At 39.6% G+C, this 16,026-nt stretch overlaps 1 protein-coding gene across 7 annotated transcripts in view; it reads right to left on the bottom strand.

Moving 5' to 3' along the window:
* Window positions 1-16,026, bottom strand: part of IQCH (IQ motif containing H) — a 213,489-nt gene that overhangs the window by 87,915 nt on the left and 109,548 nt on the right. For 5 of the 7 annotated variants that reach the window (XM_059912952.1, XM_059912956.1, XM_059912955.1 and 2 more), the window contains 2 exons: window positions 9,206-9,757; window positions 8,439-8,505 (listed from right to left, as the gene is read on the bottom strand). In XM_059912952.1, coding sequence (XP_059768935.1) covers window positions 8,439-8,505; window positions 9,206-9,757 — 619 coding nt within the window. Of the gene's footprint in view, window positions 1-8,438; window positions 8,506-9,205; window positions 9,758-16,026 lie in introns of those variants that run through there. The other 2 variants (XM_059912959.1, XM_059912958.1) reach the window with 1 other exon arrangement.

Below are 16,026 nucleotides of genomic sequence, written 5' to 3' on the forward strand. Positions count from 1 at the left end.
TTCCCTGTTCATTCCTTTGTGGGTGGCTTCTAGAAGCTGGAAAGAGTGAGAAAACAGATTCTCCCCTAGAGCCTCCAGGAAGGAATGCAGCCCTGCCCACACCTTGATTTTAGCCCCTTTCGTACTTCTGAACTACAAAATTATTGCTGTAAGGTAACAAATGTGTATTGTTTTAAGCCACTAAGCTTGTGGTATCTGGTCAGAGGGCAATAGAAAACTATTATGACTGTCTACCTTCCCTTACTCCCAGTAAGTACCACCTCCCAGACATTCTACTCCTCTTTCACCTGTAATTGAAAGATGGGGGATGGGGGACTGAGATCCATAATCAGAGTCCAGAATAAGCACTCAATAAATATTGTTGTTTTACTATTTCTTTCCTAACCTCAGCTGAGCGTGACTTAAATTCTCAAAAGGAACCTCACTGAAATGTAGAGAAATTATTATTATTACGTGCACAAATTATTTGAGCTATCAAAGTACTGTTCTTCTAGCTTATGGAGTTGATTGGCCCTAACCACCATCAGGTGTGCCTGACCACCCTTTTCTAAGAAGGTTCTCAGTCTCCCCTCACTGTCATTCTCTGGCACCCTCTCTTCACCACACTTTTCTCATTTTGTCATTACAGGTTTCTTTGCTGGCTTGTTTACTTGTTTGTTGTACATTTCTCCTCCCCACTGCATCACTCTGGCTCCTGTAGCCAGACTGTAAGCTCCACTGGAGCAGGAATGCTGTGATATCGCCAGTCAAATGAGTCAATGAAATGTTCCTGAAGAGCCTACTCAAAGAATCTATCTGTCTTTTAAATTCTTAGCCCTTTCTCTCTTGTGTTTACATCGTTCCCTCCTCTCCTTTCAACACTCATGAAATTGGGTTCTCTGATCTGGAGAACTTCTGGGGAATTCAAAGAATGGTAAGTGGGATTTGTAGCTTTTTCTAGGTCCTCATCAGCATAGAATAAAACAGCACTGGCATAAAGGGGCACTTTCTCTTATCACTATAGAGAGGAACGCAGCTTCTTTCCTTATGCCACCTTCATCACCTGCAAAATATTCATAGTTTGATAGAGTGTTCCATTTTTCCTCAAAATATTATTGCCTGGGACTTCCATGGTGGCACAGTGGTTAAGAATCTGGCTGCCAATGCAGGGGACACGGGTTCCAGTCCTGGTCAGGGAAGATCCCACATGCCACAGAGCAACTAAGCCTGTGCGCCACAACTACTGAGCCTGCGCTCTAGAGCCTGCAAGCCGCAACTACTGAGCCCACGTGCCACAACTACTGAAGCCTGTGCGCCTAGAGCCCGTGCTCCGCAACAAGAGAAGCCACCACAACGAGAAGCCCGCTCACTGCAACAAAGAGTAGCCCCTGCTCGCCACAACTAGAAAAAGCCTGTGCGCAGCAACGAAGACCCAACGCAGCCAAAAATAAATAAATAAATAAATAAATTTAAAAAATATTATTGCCTCTGCTTCACACTGAAGAAGGGTACCTGGTGCTGTCTCTCTGAAGTTATCCAACTACCATACTTTTGGTCTTCTATTGAACCAAGGATGCTCATTAATGGTTACTGGCTACCATTTCTCCATCCTCATTTCTGCCTTCATCTCCTTTCCCATCCCTATCCCCACTCCCACACAAACTCTTATCAGATGATGCTAATTGCCTCTTTGCAACCCAGTAAACTAGTCCTGCTAGGACTGGCTTTTCCTTCACAGCAACTGCAGAAACCTAAGAACATGAGCAAGGCCATGCTCAGTGACCATGCCTCCTTGGGACTGTGGGTGCTTCTGAGACAGGCCCCTGCCATTGCAGTAAAATCAAGTGTTCTTGAACCTTGCTTGTTACTCTGTGGTTGACTCCTAGTTTATTTTGTCTCCAAGTCTTATTCCTTATAATGGTACCTAAGGCAGAGAAGGGGTTAATAACAGATTTCCAGTTACCACATAGTTGTCATTCATCCGATCACCCTGGCCTGAGATGGTAGTCATCCATGCCTCAGTCTGATGGACTGGAGCAGTGGTTCTTAACCTTTTCCCCATTTGGAAATGTGTGATGGTTAATGTTCAAACTGATCACACACTCCTAGGGGCATACGCAGGGTTACAATAGCAGTAGCTGTAACTCCATCCCTTTCTCTTCCACTCAAGAAAGCACACTGGTTGCAAGCTGAGCAAGAGTGACATTATTATAGAAATAATCTTGAATTGCTCCAATTCATAAAAAGTTAACCATTAGCTAACCTTTGGACTCTAATAGTAAAAATTTAGGGAACATGTGAACATACTTCACAAACGATTGCACATCAGCATACTGCAGTCATCTAGAGAAATGTGATCTAGACATTATGGTTTTAATTACTTGTGCAAGTGTGAAAGCACAAGATACTGAAATAGGAAGTAAGATACAGCAAGAGAGAGGCCTATCTGGGTTATTTATATAGTCCATCCAGTGCCAATTTGATGAAAATAAAACTGAGAGTTGTTTTTTGGGGGCTTCTGAGAAAAATTAGAGAAATTTGTGATGAGGACATAGAAAACACAGGACTTACTCAAATCTTTGTTGAGTTTTGAAAACATTCTCAAACCAAACTGTCCAAATGGATTCTGTGTCCTTCTGAAAGCCTTTCCTTCAGAAGAGTGAAGACTTTCTCTTGTTCAAACTTTTTGTCTCCGACTGGCACAGCATTGCATGCAACTAAAGCCAATGATTCTCAAAGAGTGGTTGGGGGATCCTCTGGGGGACTGGGGGCCTGGAAGGTCAAAACTCTTTTCAGAATAATACTAAGATGACATTTCCCCTTTTCAGTATTATCTTCCCACAAAATACAAAAAGTTTATTGATTTCAGATTCCATATTGCAACTAACTCCTAAAAATTATCCTTGTTGAGTTTTGGTGTAAAATCAAAGAAGAATATACACAGTTATCTGAAAAGGCTGTAAAATATATAACGTATACCTCCCTTTTCCAAATACTTATCTGTATGAGGCCAGGTTTTCTTCATATGCTTCAACCAAAACAACATATTGCAACAGATTGGATGCAGAAATAGATAGGAGAACCCAACTAACTTCTATTAAGAGATTTGTAAACTTGTCAACCAGTGCCAATCTTCTCACCAATTTTTTTTGTTTTGGAAAAGAAATGGTGTTTTAAAAATAAAAATATGTTTTTTAGATTAACATTGGTAATGTGCTTACTATTGTTATTTTAAAATAAATTCAATATTTTCAAAGTTTCTCAGTTTTAGTTTCTAATGTGGTAAATATAGACAGATACAACCCATGTAAACCAACGCTCTTTAGGGTCTTCAATTGTTGTTACAATTTGAGGACCACTGAACACAAATTTTAATATATTTTATGAGAATGAAGGAGATGAAAAAGATTATATTTTATCTTAGTATAAGCAATACTTTTTTTGGATCATATCCTAATATTAATCATTTCATCAAAAGCCCAGGAACTGGTGTCATTTGACACCCAGTTCAGTGCTGTTTCCATATTTCATGGTACAATATCAGATAGCTCAAGCTCAACTGGGTAATTTAATATTACAGGGTCTTGGGGCCAACCCTGATCTAACCAGTGAATGAGTGTTGATTTGGATTACTTGGATGAATGCAACATGGATGAATAGAAATATGTTTTCATTTTAATTTGAGCTATAAATAAATTTGAAAGTTTTAAATGTACTTTGTTCCTGATCCCCAAAGATCTGGATTTTCTGGAACTGCTGTCTGGGAGATCTTGGCAGTACATCTGTTTCAAAGATCTAATGTGGCAATATCATAACTAAACTGAGGATTCCATCCTACTTGCCAAAATACATGTTGAAGACTGCAAAGATTTGACTGAAAGTCCTGATTTCCCAGCCCTGAGGTGGAAGCAAGAGAATCTATCACGTCTTTGAGTTGTCAACTCAAAATGGGAAAGCAGAAAGGGGTCAATGTGCTTGGAGGGACAGTAAAAATATGATTCCAGATAGAACCCTCTGGACTCTGGCCCTCCACCCTGCCCCTGTTCACAAATGGAGGCGAGCACAGTTCTTACCCTTTGGTGAAAGGGAGTGGGGTTACGAAGGAATTGTCTCATGAGCATTTGGGGTACGGCAGTTGTGCATAAAAGTTAGTTTTTCTATCTTTTAGGCTTTTGTGACAATACAGAGCAACAGAAAAACATTTTCATGAACCTTGTAATAACAGGGTCCACAATTTTATGGAATGGAGTATCTTGGAGACCACGAACTGTGTTAACCCCAAGGATGATTTGCTGAAATAATGCACAGTTGGAAAAAAAAAGAGGCTGAACTATATACATTCCTTTTTGCTATTAAATCAGTTGGCAATGAAATAAAAGATCACATAGAGAAAAGAGGAAATTCCACCTCAATACATTCTCTATTTGTATTTTAAAGGAGGAAGAGAAGTGAGAGAGGAAAGTCATCACTGGGAGTTTAATTGGCTGGCAGCAGCCCCATATACCTGCTCACGGCACCAGAGCCCCATACTCGGCACATCTCATTTAATGTCAATATATTTTAAAATGCCACTGAGTTTAAGTGTAGTAGCAAATGATGCATTGAAATAGAGAAACACAGGGGTTAAATTAAAAGTGGAGGAAGTAACTTGTCCAAAGAAACTGGAAGCAGAATTAGTTTGTAGGTTTTATTTAGACCTCTGATTTTTCTAGGGGAATTGGGATTCTTTGTTGCAGTTCTTTCTTAATTTGTATGATAGATTTTGCTTAAAATAGACCCTACTATTCTATTCCTGCTATGAACCATGGTAGATTTTTTTTGGTTATAATTATATTTCATTAATAAAAATGATAAAAATATGCAATTATACAATTAAGAGATCAGCCTATATAACCTGGAAAGGATGACTTTCTTTTTATCATCTTATAAAATTACAAGGCCAATCTGTTTCTTTGGACAAGTAATCAACAACATCCTACCTCTCCTGTTGGTTAAAAATAGCTAAAACTTTTTGTTACATCTGAGAATACTTCTCAAAATATGTAACAGCCAATCATGTTTCGTAATTCCTCCTTTCAAAGAGGTGGTTACTCTGCAATGTATAATTGTCTTCATGTTCGTATCATCAAGCCATAGATTGATTGATTGATTGATTGATTGATTGACTGATTGATTGATTTATTTATTTATGGCTGTGTTGGGTCTTTGTTTCTGTGCGAGGGCTTTCTCTAGTTGTGGCAAGTGGGGGCCACTCTTCATCGCGGTGCGTGGGCCTCTCAGTATTGCGGCCTCTCTTGTTGCGGAGCACAGGCTCCAGATGCTCAGGCTCAGTAGTTGTGGCTCACGGGCCAGTAGCTCCGCAGCATGTGGGATCTTCCCAGACCAGGGCTCGAACCCGTGTCCCCTGCATTGGCAGGCAGATTCTCAACCACTGTGCCACCAGGGAAGCCCCAAGCCATAGATTTTAAAATACATGATAAATATTTTGTGGTCAAAAACATTGCTGAAAGACCATGTTTCCTGTGATTGTGGGTTTGGATAATGCAATTTCTCCTGTGTGTGCAACACTGCATAAACAAATAACCAAATGCCTACAACTGTAATATATTATGTAGTTATCAGCTACTAAGCTTTCATTTTTAGGGTTCGAATAACTTAGTGCAGCCCCAATTGGCTAGTGCACGGTGTCATTATTTCTGGGGCCAATTCCACACCAGATTTGATCACAAATTTCCTACGGAAATAGAAAGAGAAGACAAGGCTGCAACTTGTATTAAATGCGTACCTGAGTCTTACATTCCTACCAACTGATTTCGATTAGTGAATCCATCTCAACTTTGGGAACAAAATTACTATATTGAATAGATTTGGGGGGGCCATGTATTTAGAGAAAAAAATTGCTTCACTTTCATCCACTTCTATTTTCATGAATTGTGTAGGTAAGTCTCCAGTGCAGGCGACAAAGTAGCCATGTTATGGCTAGCTGAAATCTTCTTCAAGTATTCCCAGGGGAAGTGGTACATAAGAAAAAAGTGTGCCATAATCATTTTTTTTTAAAAGGTATGGTTTGACAATTATGCCTGTGGAATAGGTACCAGATGACAGTTTAATGCTAGTTAAATGAAATTTAATGTCCACAAGTCATTTCATAACCTAAAGCATAAATTTTAGAAACAAATACAATTTGATCAAAGCCCAAGTATTATTCTCTTGTGAAAATGTGAACTTGGGCTTTTTAAATACTCAGTTGAGAAAAATATCTGAGCTTGTTCTTATCTCTTGGAAAATACATGATTAGCAATTTTTCTTGCTTACCTAAAATGGGTTATTATGTTGTTAACAAACAAAAATGACTGCAATAGGGAAGACTTTCAGATTTATTATGTATTTATTTAAACTGAGTATGAGTAATCTAGACGAAAACTAGTTTTACTATCAGATTTAAAATAATGCTTTCTAATTCTAGTTTCTGTACAGGTTATTTTACTACTTAATTTATATTCAGCAAGCTCTTTTGGAATTTTAAGACAGCTTCATTTAAAATTATATTTTATTAACCAATTTATATCACTAACCGTTACTTTCATTATCTGACCTCTTTGGAGGCCTGTTTCTATCAGGCTTCCCTGCAGGGCTGACTGCTTGGGGATTTAGAGTCAGAAGTGGGGGTACAGGAGGGAAGAAGTGTGTGGAAATTGGATCTATAATACCTTTGTGCTTGTCAACATTGAAAAGTGGGGGTCTTGTTTCTATTTCTGAATAAAACAGAGAATGCAAAACAAAATTTCCCACACAATATCAGGTCAGGTCCACAATTAGTTGCAGAAGCAAAAGGCTCTTGCACCTTATTCTAAGGACTCAAGTCAGTTAATTGGGTTTGCAATTAGCCTCTCTGGTTGCAATCAATTACAAGTGCAATTTCTGTGTGTGAACTAATTTTGTGTGCAAAATAGTCCCACCAAAACAAAAGCCTAAGTTAGAATGAAATTCAGATCTGTCTTACCTCACTTACATACTAAGGAGGAACTAATTTCTTCTGTGAGCCTTAAAAAAGACCAAACCTAAAAGGCTCTATGTGACTGAAGTATTTTCTTAACTTTTCTATAAGTACTTAGATGTAAGTACGTTAAAATCTAAGAAAGTTTGCATTACTTTGTTACTACTAATATTTTATTTATTTAACCTATCATCTTAATTATATTTACATAATTTTTTTCACTTTGTCTTAACTTTATTTCAATTTTCATCTGTCTTTGTATGACATGTAATATACATGCCCCATGGAGAGTGCACTTTGAAAATCCATTGAGAATTCTTAAAATAAGAAATGACATTTCTTCAGTGTAGACTAAGTGTTCATAGATTTTAGCATGATTTTGAGTCTATCTCTTTGTAGGGAATATATTTACATAATTATTAAAAAAAATTTTTTTTGCTCTTCATATTACTGTTAGATGTGTTAGTTTCTATACTATGTGTAAGTACCCAAACATGTATGCACAAATAAATTGCAATCCAGAATTCTATTACAATAGATCACTTAATGAGTTGCTCTACTTAAAAGGCCTTAATATGTAATATGAAGATTCAATGAGTTTTACTGTTTGTGAAAACTCTACTAAGTCAGCTTGGGAAATTTGGCCTCACCAAGGAAATTTAACACACTAGGTAGATAAAAAGCAAAACAACACAAAACAAATATGCAAACAAATCCCAAACATTTTGACAGCAGCTCATGTTTTAAAAGAACTTCCAGTACACATTTCTGAAATTCCCAATGTCATTTTGGCATACCTATTTTACTACTGTGTTGCAGACAACAGCTTTTAGGTTCCCCAATTCATAAATGTAATTAAATAATTACATTAGTGCTAATTAACATGAAACTGCAGATTATTTAAGCGCAAAAAACACTATTCAACTTCTTAATTATTCTTGTTCACACAGCATTTCCTTTTGCTCAGGCGCCCTAGGTGCAAATAAAGCATCCCATCTGCTCGTAATTAGAACTAAATAATTTCAGAGAATGTAGCTTATCATTTTGACTGCACATTTGATTAAAAACAGTGTACAAGCAATATCCTGGCTTATTGGTGTAACAGCAACAACACGCACAAGCCTGTGCTCTTCTGTCATTAAAGAAGATCGAAAACATTATCTGTTATTTCAGGGGAAAAAATTACAACTTTTTAGTTCATTTCATACAGATGAAAGCGAATTACAGCAAATCACCTCTCCACTGAATAGCAGCCCCCACATAATGACTTTATTTGCTTAATCCCCAAATTAAACGCCGTCTCGAGCGAGGGCCCTGTGTTATTACTCTCATCATGTCGAGAACGTTTTCCTGCCGAGACCAATTTGAATAAAACAAGGGGCCTTCCTTGAACTCAATCAAGGAGCCATAATGTGGTGGGTAATAGAGGTTGCTGAAAAATTTGCAGGCAAAAGTGTTATACCTAATGATGGGATATGGATAATAGTCCTCCTGGAGGTCCTGATGCGATTCCAGTTGGCTGCCAGATGCTAAAAATCAAGAAGAGCATTGATCAGTGACAGGAAGCTGTAGTGGATTCATCTAGTCAAACTTCAGCTGTTTTTCCACTGTACAGTTAAGCCAGGCATAAATTATATTAATTGATTTAATTACATACTTAAAACATCTTCCCCAATTAATTTAATTAGGTGGCTACATGATGCTACTGGCAGGGGAAGATTAGAGGCAGCTCACTTAATTAACAGAATATGAATGAAAAAAAGAGAAAGCAAACATAAATGAAATTGTGAGCACTAATTAAAAGGCTGTCTGCAAACTTAAATACTTTCTGACAAAGTGGTGACAGCAACGTAGACAAAAGAGGATTTTTTTTTTTCCTAACAAATTAAAGCGCCAGAAGGTATATATAGGGAGAAAAGGTAATGCAGTTAAAACATTGATTTTCTGACAGAACTACCATAGTCAAAGTGAAGGGACTTTTTTTCTATAGAAAAATTGCAACAGATTTTGCAGGCACAAAAGCCAGATTCCTGATTAGGGCTAAAATATGATGTAGAGACAAGTGTAGGGTTTGTGCTTTGTACATTAAAGGGAGTGGAGGTGAGGGAGGCTGTGGGGGAGGGGAGTTGGAGAGAGAGAGGGAAGATAAAGAGACAACTTATTGCAATCGTTCAAGCAAGAAATGTTTAGAAAAAGAGGTCTGCCTTAACAGCTGGCAGCCTTGTATACCTTGGCTCGAACGCGGAAATTCTCCAGGTGTCTTTCACGTGATTCCTTCAGGAGCTTCCTCAGCCGGGTCTTATGGCAATGTAAGAGCCACGCAACGGCGATCACACCTGACGCCCACTTCTGCCGGCGATAAACAAGAAAGAATCTTCTTGCTTTGTAGCATTTCCATGTGGCTTGGATCTTCATGGCAGCCTCTGTCTTTCCATCTCGGCCCTTGTATCTTTGCCCGGGGAGATTTAACATCATTTGGATGTGAACTGGGTTCTCTAACACTGAGAGAAGGTCGTATCTGGTAAGTTTATTCTTCAGCTCAAACTCTGGAAGGAGCGCTACTAAACTGTTCCCTTTTATTTTGACTTCTGGTATCGCATAGTCCCTGAGAAACTTCTCGATGTGTTCCAAGAGAGAAAAAATACTTCCCCAAGACAAACTGAAATGTTCCTTGAACGCTAAGAAGTCTGGGGCTGTCTTGTCTACAACACCATTATAAATAAAAAAGTCATAATCCCATGGTGATTTCAGAGCCTTAGAAGGTGTTGTCACTTTCATGGCCTGTGGAAGGAAAGTGTCAGCAGAGATGAAATATAATTACAATCTACTATAAATGAACGGTCAAGATACACACTATCACATTATCGTTTATTGCTTGATGGTGGGAGGATATGGATCCTAGTTCTGATTTAATACATACATGTTGTAATAGGAAAGTCAGGCTCTTATATAATCATAAAACTCATTGCCAGAAGATATTTTAGAGGTTGCTCAAAGCTATTATCATTCTTATAAGAATGTTGTAAGAAACTCATATAAAAATTATGCATTTAGTTCACTTTGATATGGTCAGCTGACCCCATAATCTCTGTGATTTACTTTTTACACATGCATGGATGGAAGCATGTCACTGCTTTCTTGTTCGTAAGTTATCCACCAATCCTGAAAAATAGGATGAAGCCTTTCTTTGCAATCTCTGTGACAACTTCAGATAAGCCCATCAAAGCTGTCCTGTCTTTTCTGACTTTCTAACAGGTAATCATTTCTAGCATTTTGGAGTTCTTCTGCCACCTTCTTTGAATACCCAGGAGTGAGTTTTACAAAGAGCATTATGTTGTGTGTTATCACCCTTGCCACTTTTGAGGTTTCTCTTGACATATGTTCTTTTATTCTTAAATCTGGACCCTTCTTAGGGACATATCTGGAACTGTCCCCAGGCAGATAGAATCTGAAATCTCACAATTAAAAGCAAGAAACATTTGCTTTTCATTTTGTTCCTATCTGTACTGATTGAGTTTTTTAAGTCACGAAAACATACTACTTTTATTTTTAAATGTCAAGAGGGGTTCTCTAAGAATGGGATGATTGGGCAGTTTTTTTCTTCTTTATACTTTTCTGTATGAAAAAAACTGAATAAATGCTACTTAAAAAATAAAATCAGAAGAGATTTGGATGACAACAGCAATATATGTCACACATACCCCTTTAAAAAAAAAGGAAAAGGAAATTTTGTTGTGTCACTGTCCTCTGTGAAACTACTACATTTCATTATTGAAACCTGTGGCACTAGAAAAATAGACATTCTTCCCCATGGTCTAAATGATTCTAATGGCCTGAGGGGTGAGGGGCATAGATGTTTCAGGTCCTGCCTTCTCCTCAGTCAACCAGGTATCAGTGCTGATAGTTTCTTGCTTAGGGATTTAAGGAACAGATTGTCTTCAATATGTCAACATTTTCAGGTGTATAAGCCCATCTTTACCAGATTATAGGATTATATTGCTCTTTGCATTTTGAAGAGTTTTCACAGAGCTCAAAGAAAAAAAAAAGACCCAGTTAATTTATCAATGACTATTGTTCCACAGCACTGTGTTGAGTATTACTATGTTAGATTGTTCATGCTTTGTCTTTACTAAACAGATGTTAACTGATATTAATGAACAAATTCAAGGTAGAAAGCTATCTAAGAGAAAAGCAAGCCAAGAGATATATTTACAATAAAAGCACAATAAGCAAACACAAGGGAAAAAAAAAACACCTTCCTATTCTTTTTCTTTTCTTAGGTTCCAGGCAGTGGAATAATTAATTAGACTGTCATCTCAAGTAAAAATGCTGAAAAGCAAGTGTTAAGTTTGAAAAGGGTAATTTTCTTGAACTTTAGAAGCAGACTTTTATAGCAGCGAGCTCTTGTATACTTTTAAGAGTCATTATAGGCATAAGAACAATGGAGAAAGCCTTCTCTCCAAGACTCTAGCCCTTTCTAAGCTAATCAAGGCTCCAAGAGAGAATGCAAACTGTTTGGTAGATGGAAACAAATTTCTTCTTGGACAGGCAAGAGGGAGTTAGAGAAGCAATGCCTCCTTCTGCAGACATCAACCCTGGCAGGAGGAGCTGGAGCTCCTGGTAGAAGACAAGGGGCACATGTTCCAACAGCAATGGCCCTGTGGCTTCGTTTCTGCCTTCCTTCAAGAAGAAGATGGTGGGAAGGTTAGAATTCAGAGAAGAATGGCAGTGCTTCCTCAGTGAGAAACAGACGTGCAAAATAATCACAGATGGACATGTATGGAGCTGGCTGGTCCTGCCAGTCACATGATCGATCCTGACAACAAGACCCTGAGATTCCTATAAGAAGTGCAGCTATGGACAGGAGATTCGCCAGAGAATCTGCTCTCCTTGGTAACGTTAAACTAGTTTTGAAGTTTCTTTTCTTTACGGAGAGTCATGTGGAATTGGAGCAATCTTGGGGAGAAGTTTAGAAAGGAGAGGACTCTTAAGTCTCTCTTGGGCAGTGCCCTTCCAGGGGGTAGGTCTAGGGCATTGACACACAACAGCAAATGCATTTAAGACCTTTTGAAAGAATAGCCGTGCAGTGGAAATGGGGTTACTGAATTGAACGGTGGCTGTCTTAGAACAAAGGGATTACACCTCCCTACCTTCTTGGATGATATTCCAGTAAAGACCTGCTCTCAAAGGAAAAATACTCTTGGACATCAAATAGACCACTCAGACACGGGGAAACTATGGGTTTGGAGTCAGCTAAAGCGTAACTGTAGTACATCTGTCACAGAGAATGCCACACTTGGGAGCACTTTAGACTTAGAGCAAGAAAAGACATGTCTCTCAAGAGAAAGCCTTCCCAAATTAAAGCAGTGCATCAGCATTGTGAGATCCATTGAGCAGGTAAAGACAAAGCTGCTTCACAGCCTGCTAGGAATAAGAGCCCTGATTAAAGGTCACGCCATGCTTCAGGTTCTGGTTCCTTCTGCTATTCTTCCTTTACTATTTATCTCCATGAACTTGTCTACAATTATTTGTTGCCTTCCTCCCTTCCCTTCCCTTCCATTCCCTTTCCTTCCTCCCTGCCTCTCTCACCTACTCCCTCCCTCCCTCCTTCCTTTCTTTCTTCATTTCCTTCTCTCTCTTTTTCTCTCCTTTCTCCCTTCCTCCCATCCTCTTTCCCCCACTTCTCTTTTAAGATGTGCTGTACTCCTAATGCAGTGTTACTGACTCAGTAGCCACACTGTTTCCTTCTAGTGGGGATGGCTGTCTGTTGTGCCATCCGCATTCTCACCTGGTCCTTTTTGGGACACCTGCCACACCTTTGTGAGATGCGTGCACTTACTAATTGGCCCACACAGAGCCCAAACCTGTGGTCATGGCCTAATTATTAGCATCCTGTTCTAACTGAGTCAACTAGCTGGGAAATGCTCTTCTTCATTTGCAAAGTGTAATCACTAATTAGGTAACTTTGAGAGTTTCTGGAGCAGTTACTTAGGAAAAATTCTAAGTCTAAGACAAAAAACAGAAAGGCAGGATGATGATTACATATGTAAGTCACAGATGTGAAGCAAAAACAGACAGGCCCAGTATTAGCTTCTAAAATTCAGACATAGGGCTTCCCTGGTGGCAGAGTGGTTAAGAATCCGCCTGCCAATGCAGGGGACACGGGTTCGAGCCCTGGTCCAGGAAGATCCCACATGTCGTGGAGCAACTAAGCCCATGTGCCACAACTACTGAGCCTGCACTCTAGAGCCCGCGAGCCACAACTACTGAGCCCGTGTGCCACAGCTACTGAAGCCCATGTGCCTAGAGCCCGTGCACCACAGCTACTGAAGCCCATGTGCCTAGAGCCCGTGCTCCGCAACAAGAGAAGCCACCACAATGAGAAGCCCGTGCACCGCAAGAAATAGTAGCCCCCGCTCCCCGCAACTAGAGAAAGCCCGCGCGTGGCAACGAAGACCCAATGCAGCCAAACATAATAAAAATAAAATAAAATAAAATTCAGACATAACTGCTGCAAAGAAAAAATCCAGAAAAAAAAGCATGTATTTAAATCTAAGCTGAATGTATTTATGAAAAATGTTATTTTCAAATATGTGGATAGCATGTGAATGTGGGATTAAATTGTAGCCGAGGATCTCTAAATTGGACATAAACGAGATCTCCTGGTGGTAAATGGTCAAGTATTTGGGATAATCCAACAAGGATATCATCTTTAGAGAATGATTTGCCTAGAAGGATAGACTAAATCGCTTCTGAATCTATAAGCTGATGTTCAGTTTCTCAAACACCCAAACATATCCACTACTAATTAACCTAAGCAATTCCATTGTGTGAAAAAGAATGTTTCTTCCTGCCATTATGGCTCTAAGAGAGAGCTTAGTTCAGAATATGAGTGGAGTGACTCTCAAAGATGGAGAATTCATTACTCCCTGAAGACCAGGGATGCCATTTGTTTGTCCTGTTCTTTAATATTTTCTGAGGGTCCACAATGTGTTAAGCTTTGTACAGAACAGACATCAAGACCTCAGCTTGGGGCTTCCCTGGTGGCGCAGTGGTTGAGAATCTGCCTGCTAATGCAGGGGACACGGGTTTGAGCCCTGGTCTGGGAAGATCCCACATGCCGCGGAGCAACTAGGCCCGTGAGCCACAACTACTGAGCCTGCGCGTCTGGAGCCTGTGCTCAGCAACAAGAGAGGCCGCAATAGTGAGAGGCCCGCGCACCACGATGAAGAGTGGCCCCCGCTTGCCACAACTAGAGAAAGCCCTCGCACAGAAACGAAGATCCAACACAGCCAAAAATTAATTAATTAATTAATTTAAAACAAACAACAAAGTTATAAAAAAAAAAAAAAGACCTCAGCTTGTTAGATTTGTTTGAAAGATATATACAATATTCAGGGACAATAGCTGACCTAATCAGGGCTCAGGAATTCAGCATAATCATAGTGCTGAATTTTAGAGCATGAAGGATCTTGAAGGTCACTGACCTCACTTTTAACTCAAATAGGATATTATGGGTCCAGGGAAATGAGCCTTGGCCTTGAAGTCTGACTAACCTGGGATCAAGTCCAAGCTCTGCCACGATGTGCTACGTATTCTTGGGCAGCTTACCATCTGCTATAGACTGAATGTTTGTGTCCCCACAAGATTCATATGTTGAAACCTTAGTCCCCAGAGATGGGGCCTTTGAGAGGAAATTAGGACATGAGGCTGGAGCCTTCATGATGAGACTAGTGCCCTTATAAGAACAGACAAAAGAGGGATGATCTCTTTCTCTACCATGTGAAGATACAGCAAGAAGGCGGCCATTTGCAAACCAGAAAGAGGGCTCTACCAGGACCCAACCATATGGGCATCCTGACCTTGGACTACCAGCCTCCAGAACTGTGAGAATTAAATGTTTGTTTAAGCCACACAGTCTATAGTATTTCATTACGGCAGCCTGAGCAGACTAAGACAACATCCATTCTGAAACTAAATGTTTCTCATCTGTAAAAATGAGAGGTCCCTATAAAGTTGTGAAGATCGGAATATGTGTAAAGAATTTTGCACTGCCTTACTTCCAGTCAATGTGGTTATTACCATGGATGAGGAAGCTGAGGCTCAGAGAGGTTAAGTGACTTACCAAAGATCAAACAGCTAGTTGCTATTCCCTGCCCCCATCCCACCAATGCCCACAGCCCTAACTGTCCAAAACATCCTATATGGCCCGTTACCAAGCTGTGCTCTCCTTCTCAGCCTTCCGTTTGCCATCTCCTTCATCAAAGTCAACCTGGCCTTGACTTGCTGTTCCTTTCTTATTTGAAAAGCAGTCTGTTAAACTAACCCCTGTGAACGTGCCAGAGAACCATGGTGTGGTGGAAAAGTGATGGATTTGAAGAACACCTGGGATCTAGGTTGTCACCACCTTCCTCTGTGGCCTTGGGAAGTCACTTCTCCCATGGGGTTTCAGTTTACATCAGGGCACTTCTAATTTTGACACCCTATGTCTCTCTGACTTAAAGTGTTACCTCTGCAGTAGTATCTGTGTTTAATAAACTCCTGGAGCTAGTGAGGCCATCACATCAAAGGCAAACATCTCCAATAGCTTCACTTCATGTACCATGAAAGAGACCCAGGGATTTTTTTCCCTTTTCTATTTTTTATATAGGAAACTCTTTCTTGCAACTTACAAACTACAATAGAGGAATAGCTGCCTGCACCAACTGTGTGTAAAGATGGTCATGGGGAGAGAATCCTAAAGAGGGATAGTCCAGTATTTTAGGGTCTGCAAATCAGCAGAACAGCTCTCAGTCTGTACGACATACAAACTGCATAACCCTTAAGGGTCAGTTAAAAGTGAGAGTCAGAACCCTTAACCTTTATAAAGAGAATAAAAAACAAAAATAGAGAACTCATTGCGTTGACTGTAAAGGCAACTCATATCAGCAGCAATCTTCTAGGGATAATTTCTGCAGTTGTTTTGAAAGGTATCTTTATTTAAATGAGTTTTCCTGAACTCTGAAACACTTCCTGAGGAGAAAAAAATCCCCATCCCTGTTTGCATTCTT

This window comes from Balaenoptera ricei, chromosome 2 (assembly GCF_028023285.1).
Source record: "Balaenoptera ricei isolate mBalRic1 chromosome 2, mBalRic1.hap2, whole genome shotgun sequence".
Classification (NCBI taxonomy): Eukaryota; Metazoa; Chordata; class Mammalia; order Artiodactyla; family Balaenopteridae; genus Balaenoptera; species Balaenoptera ricei.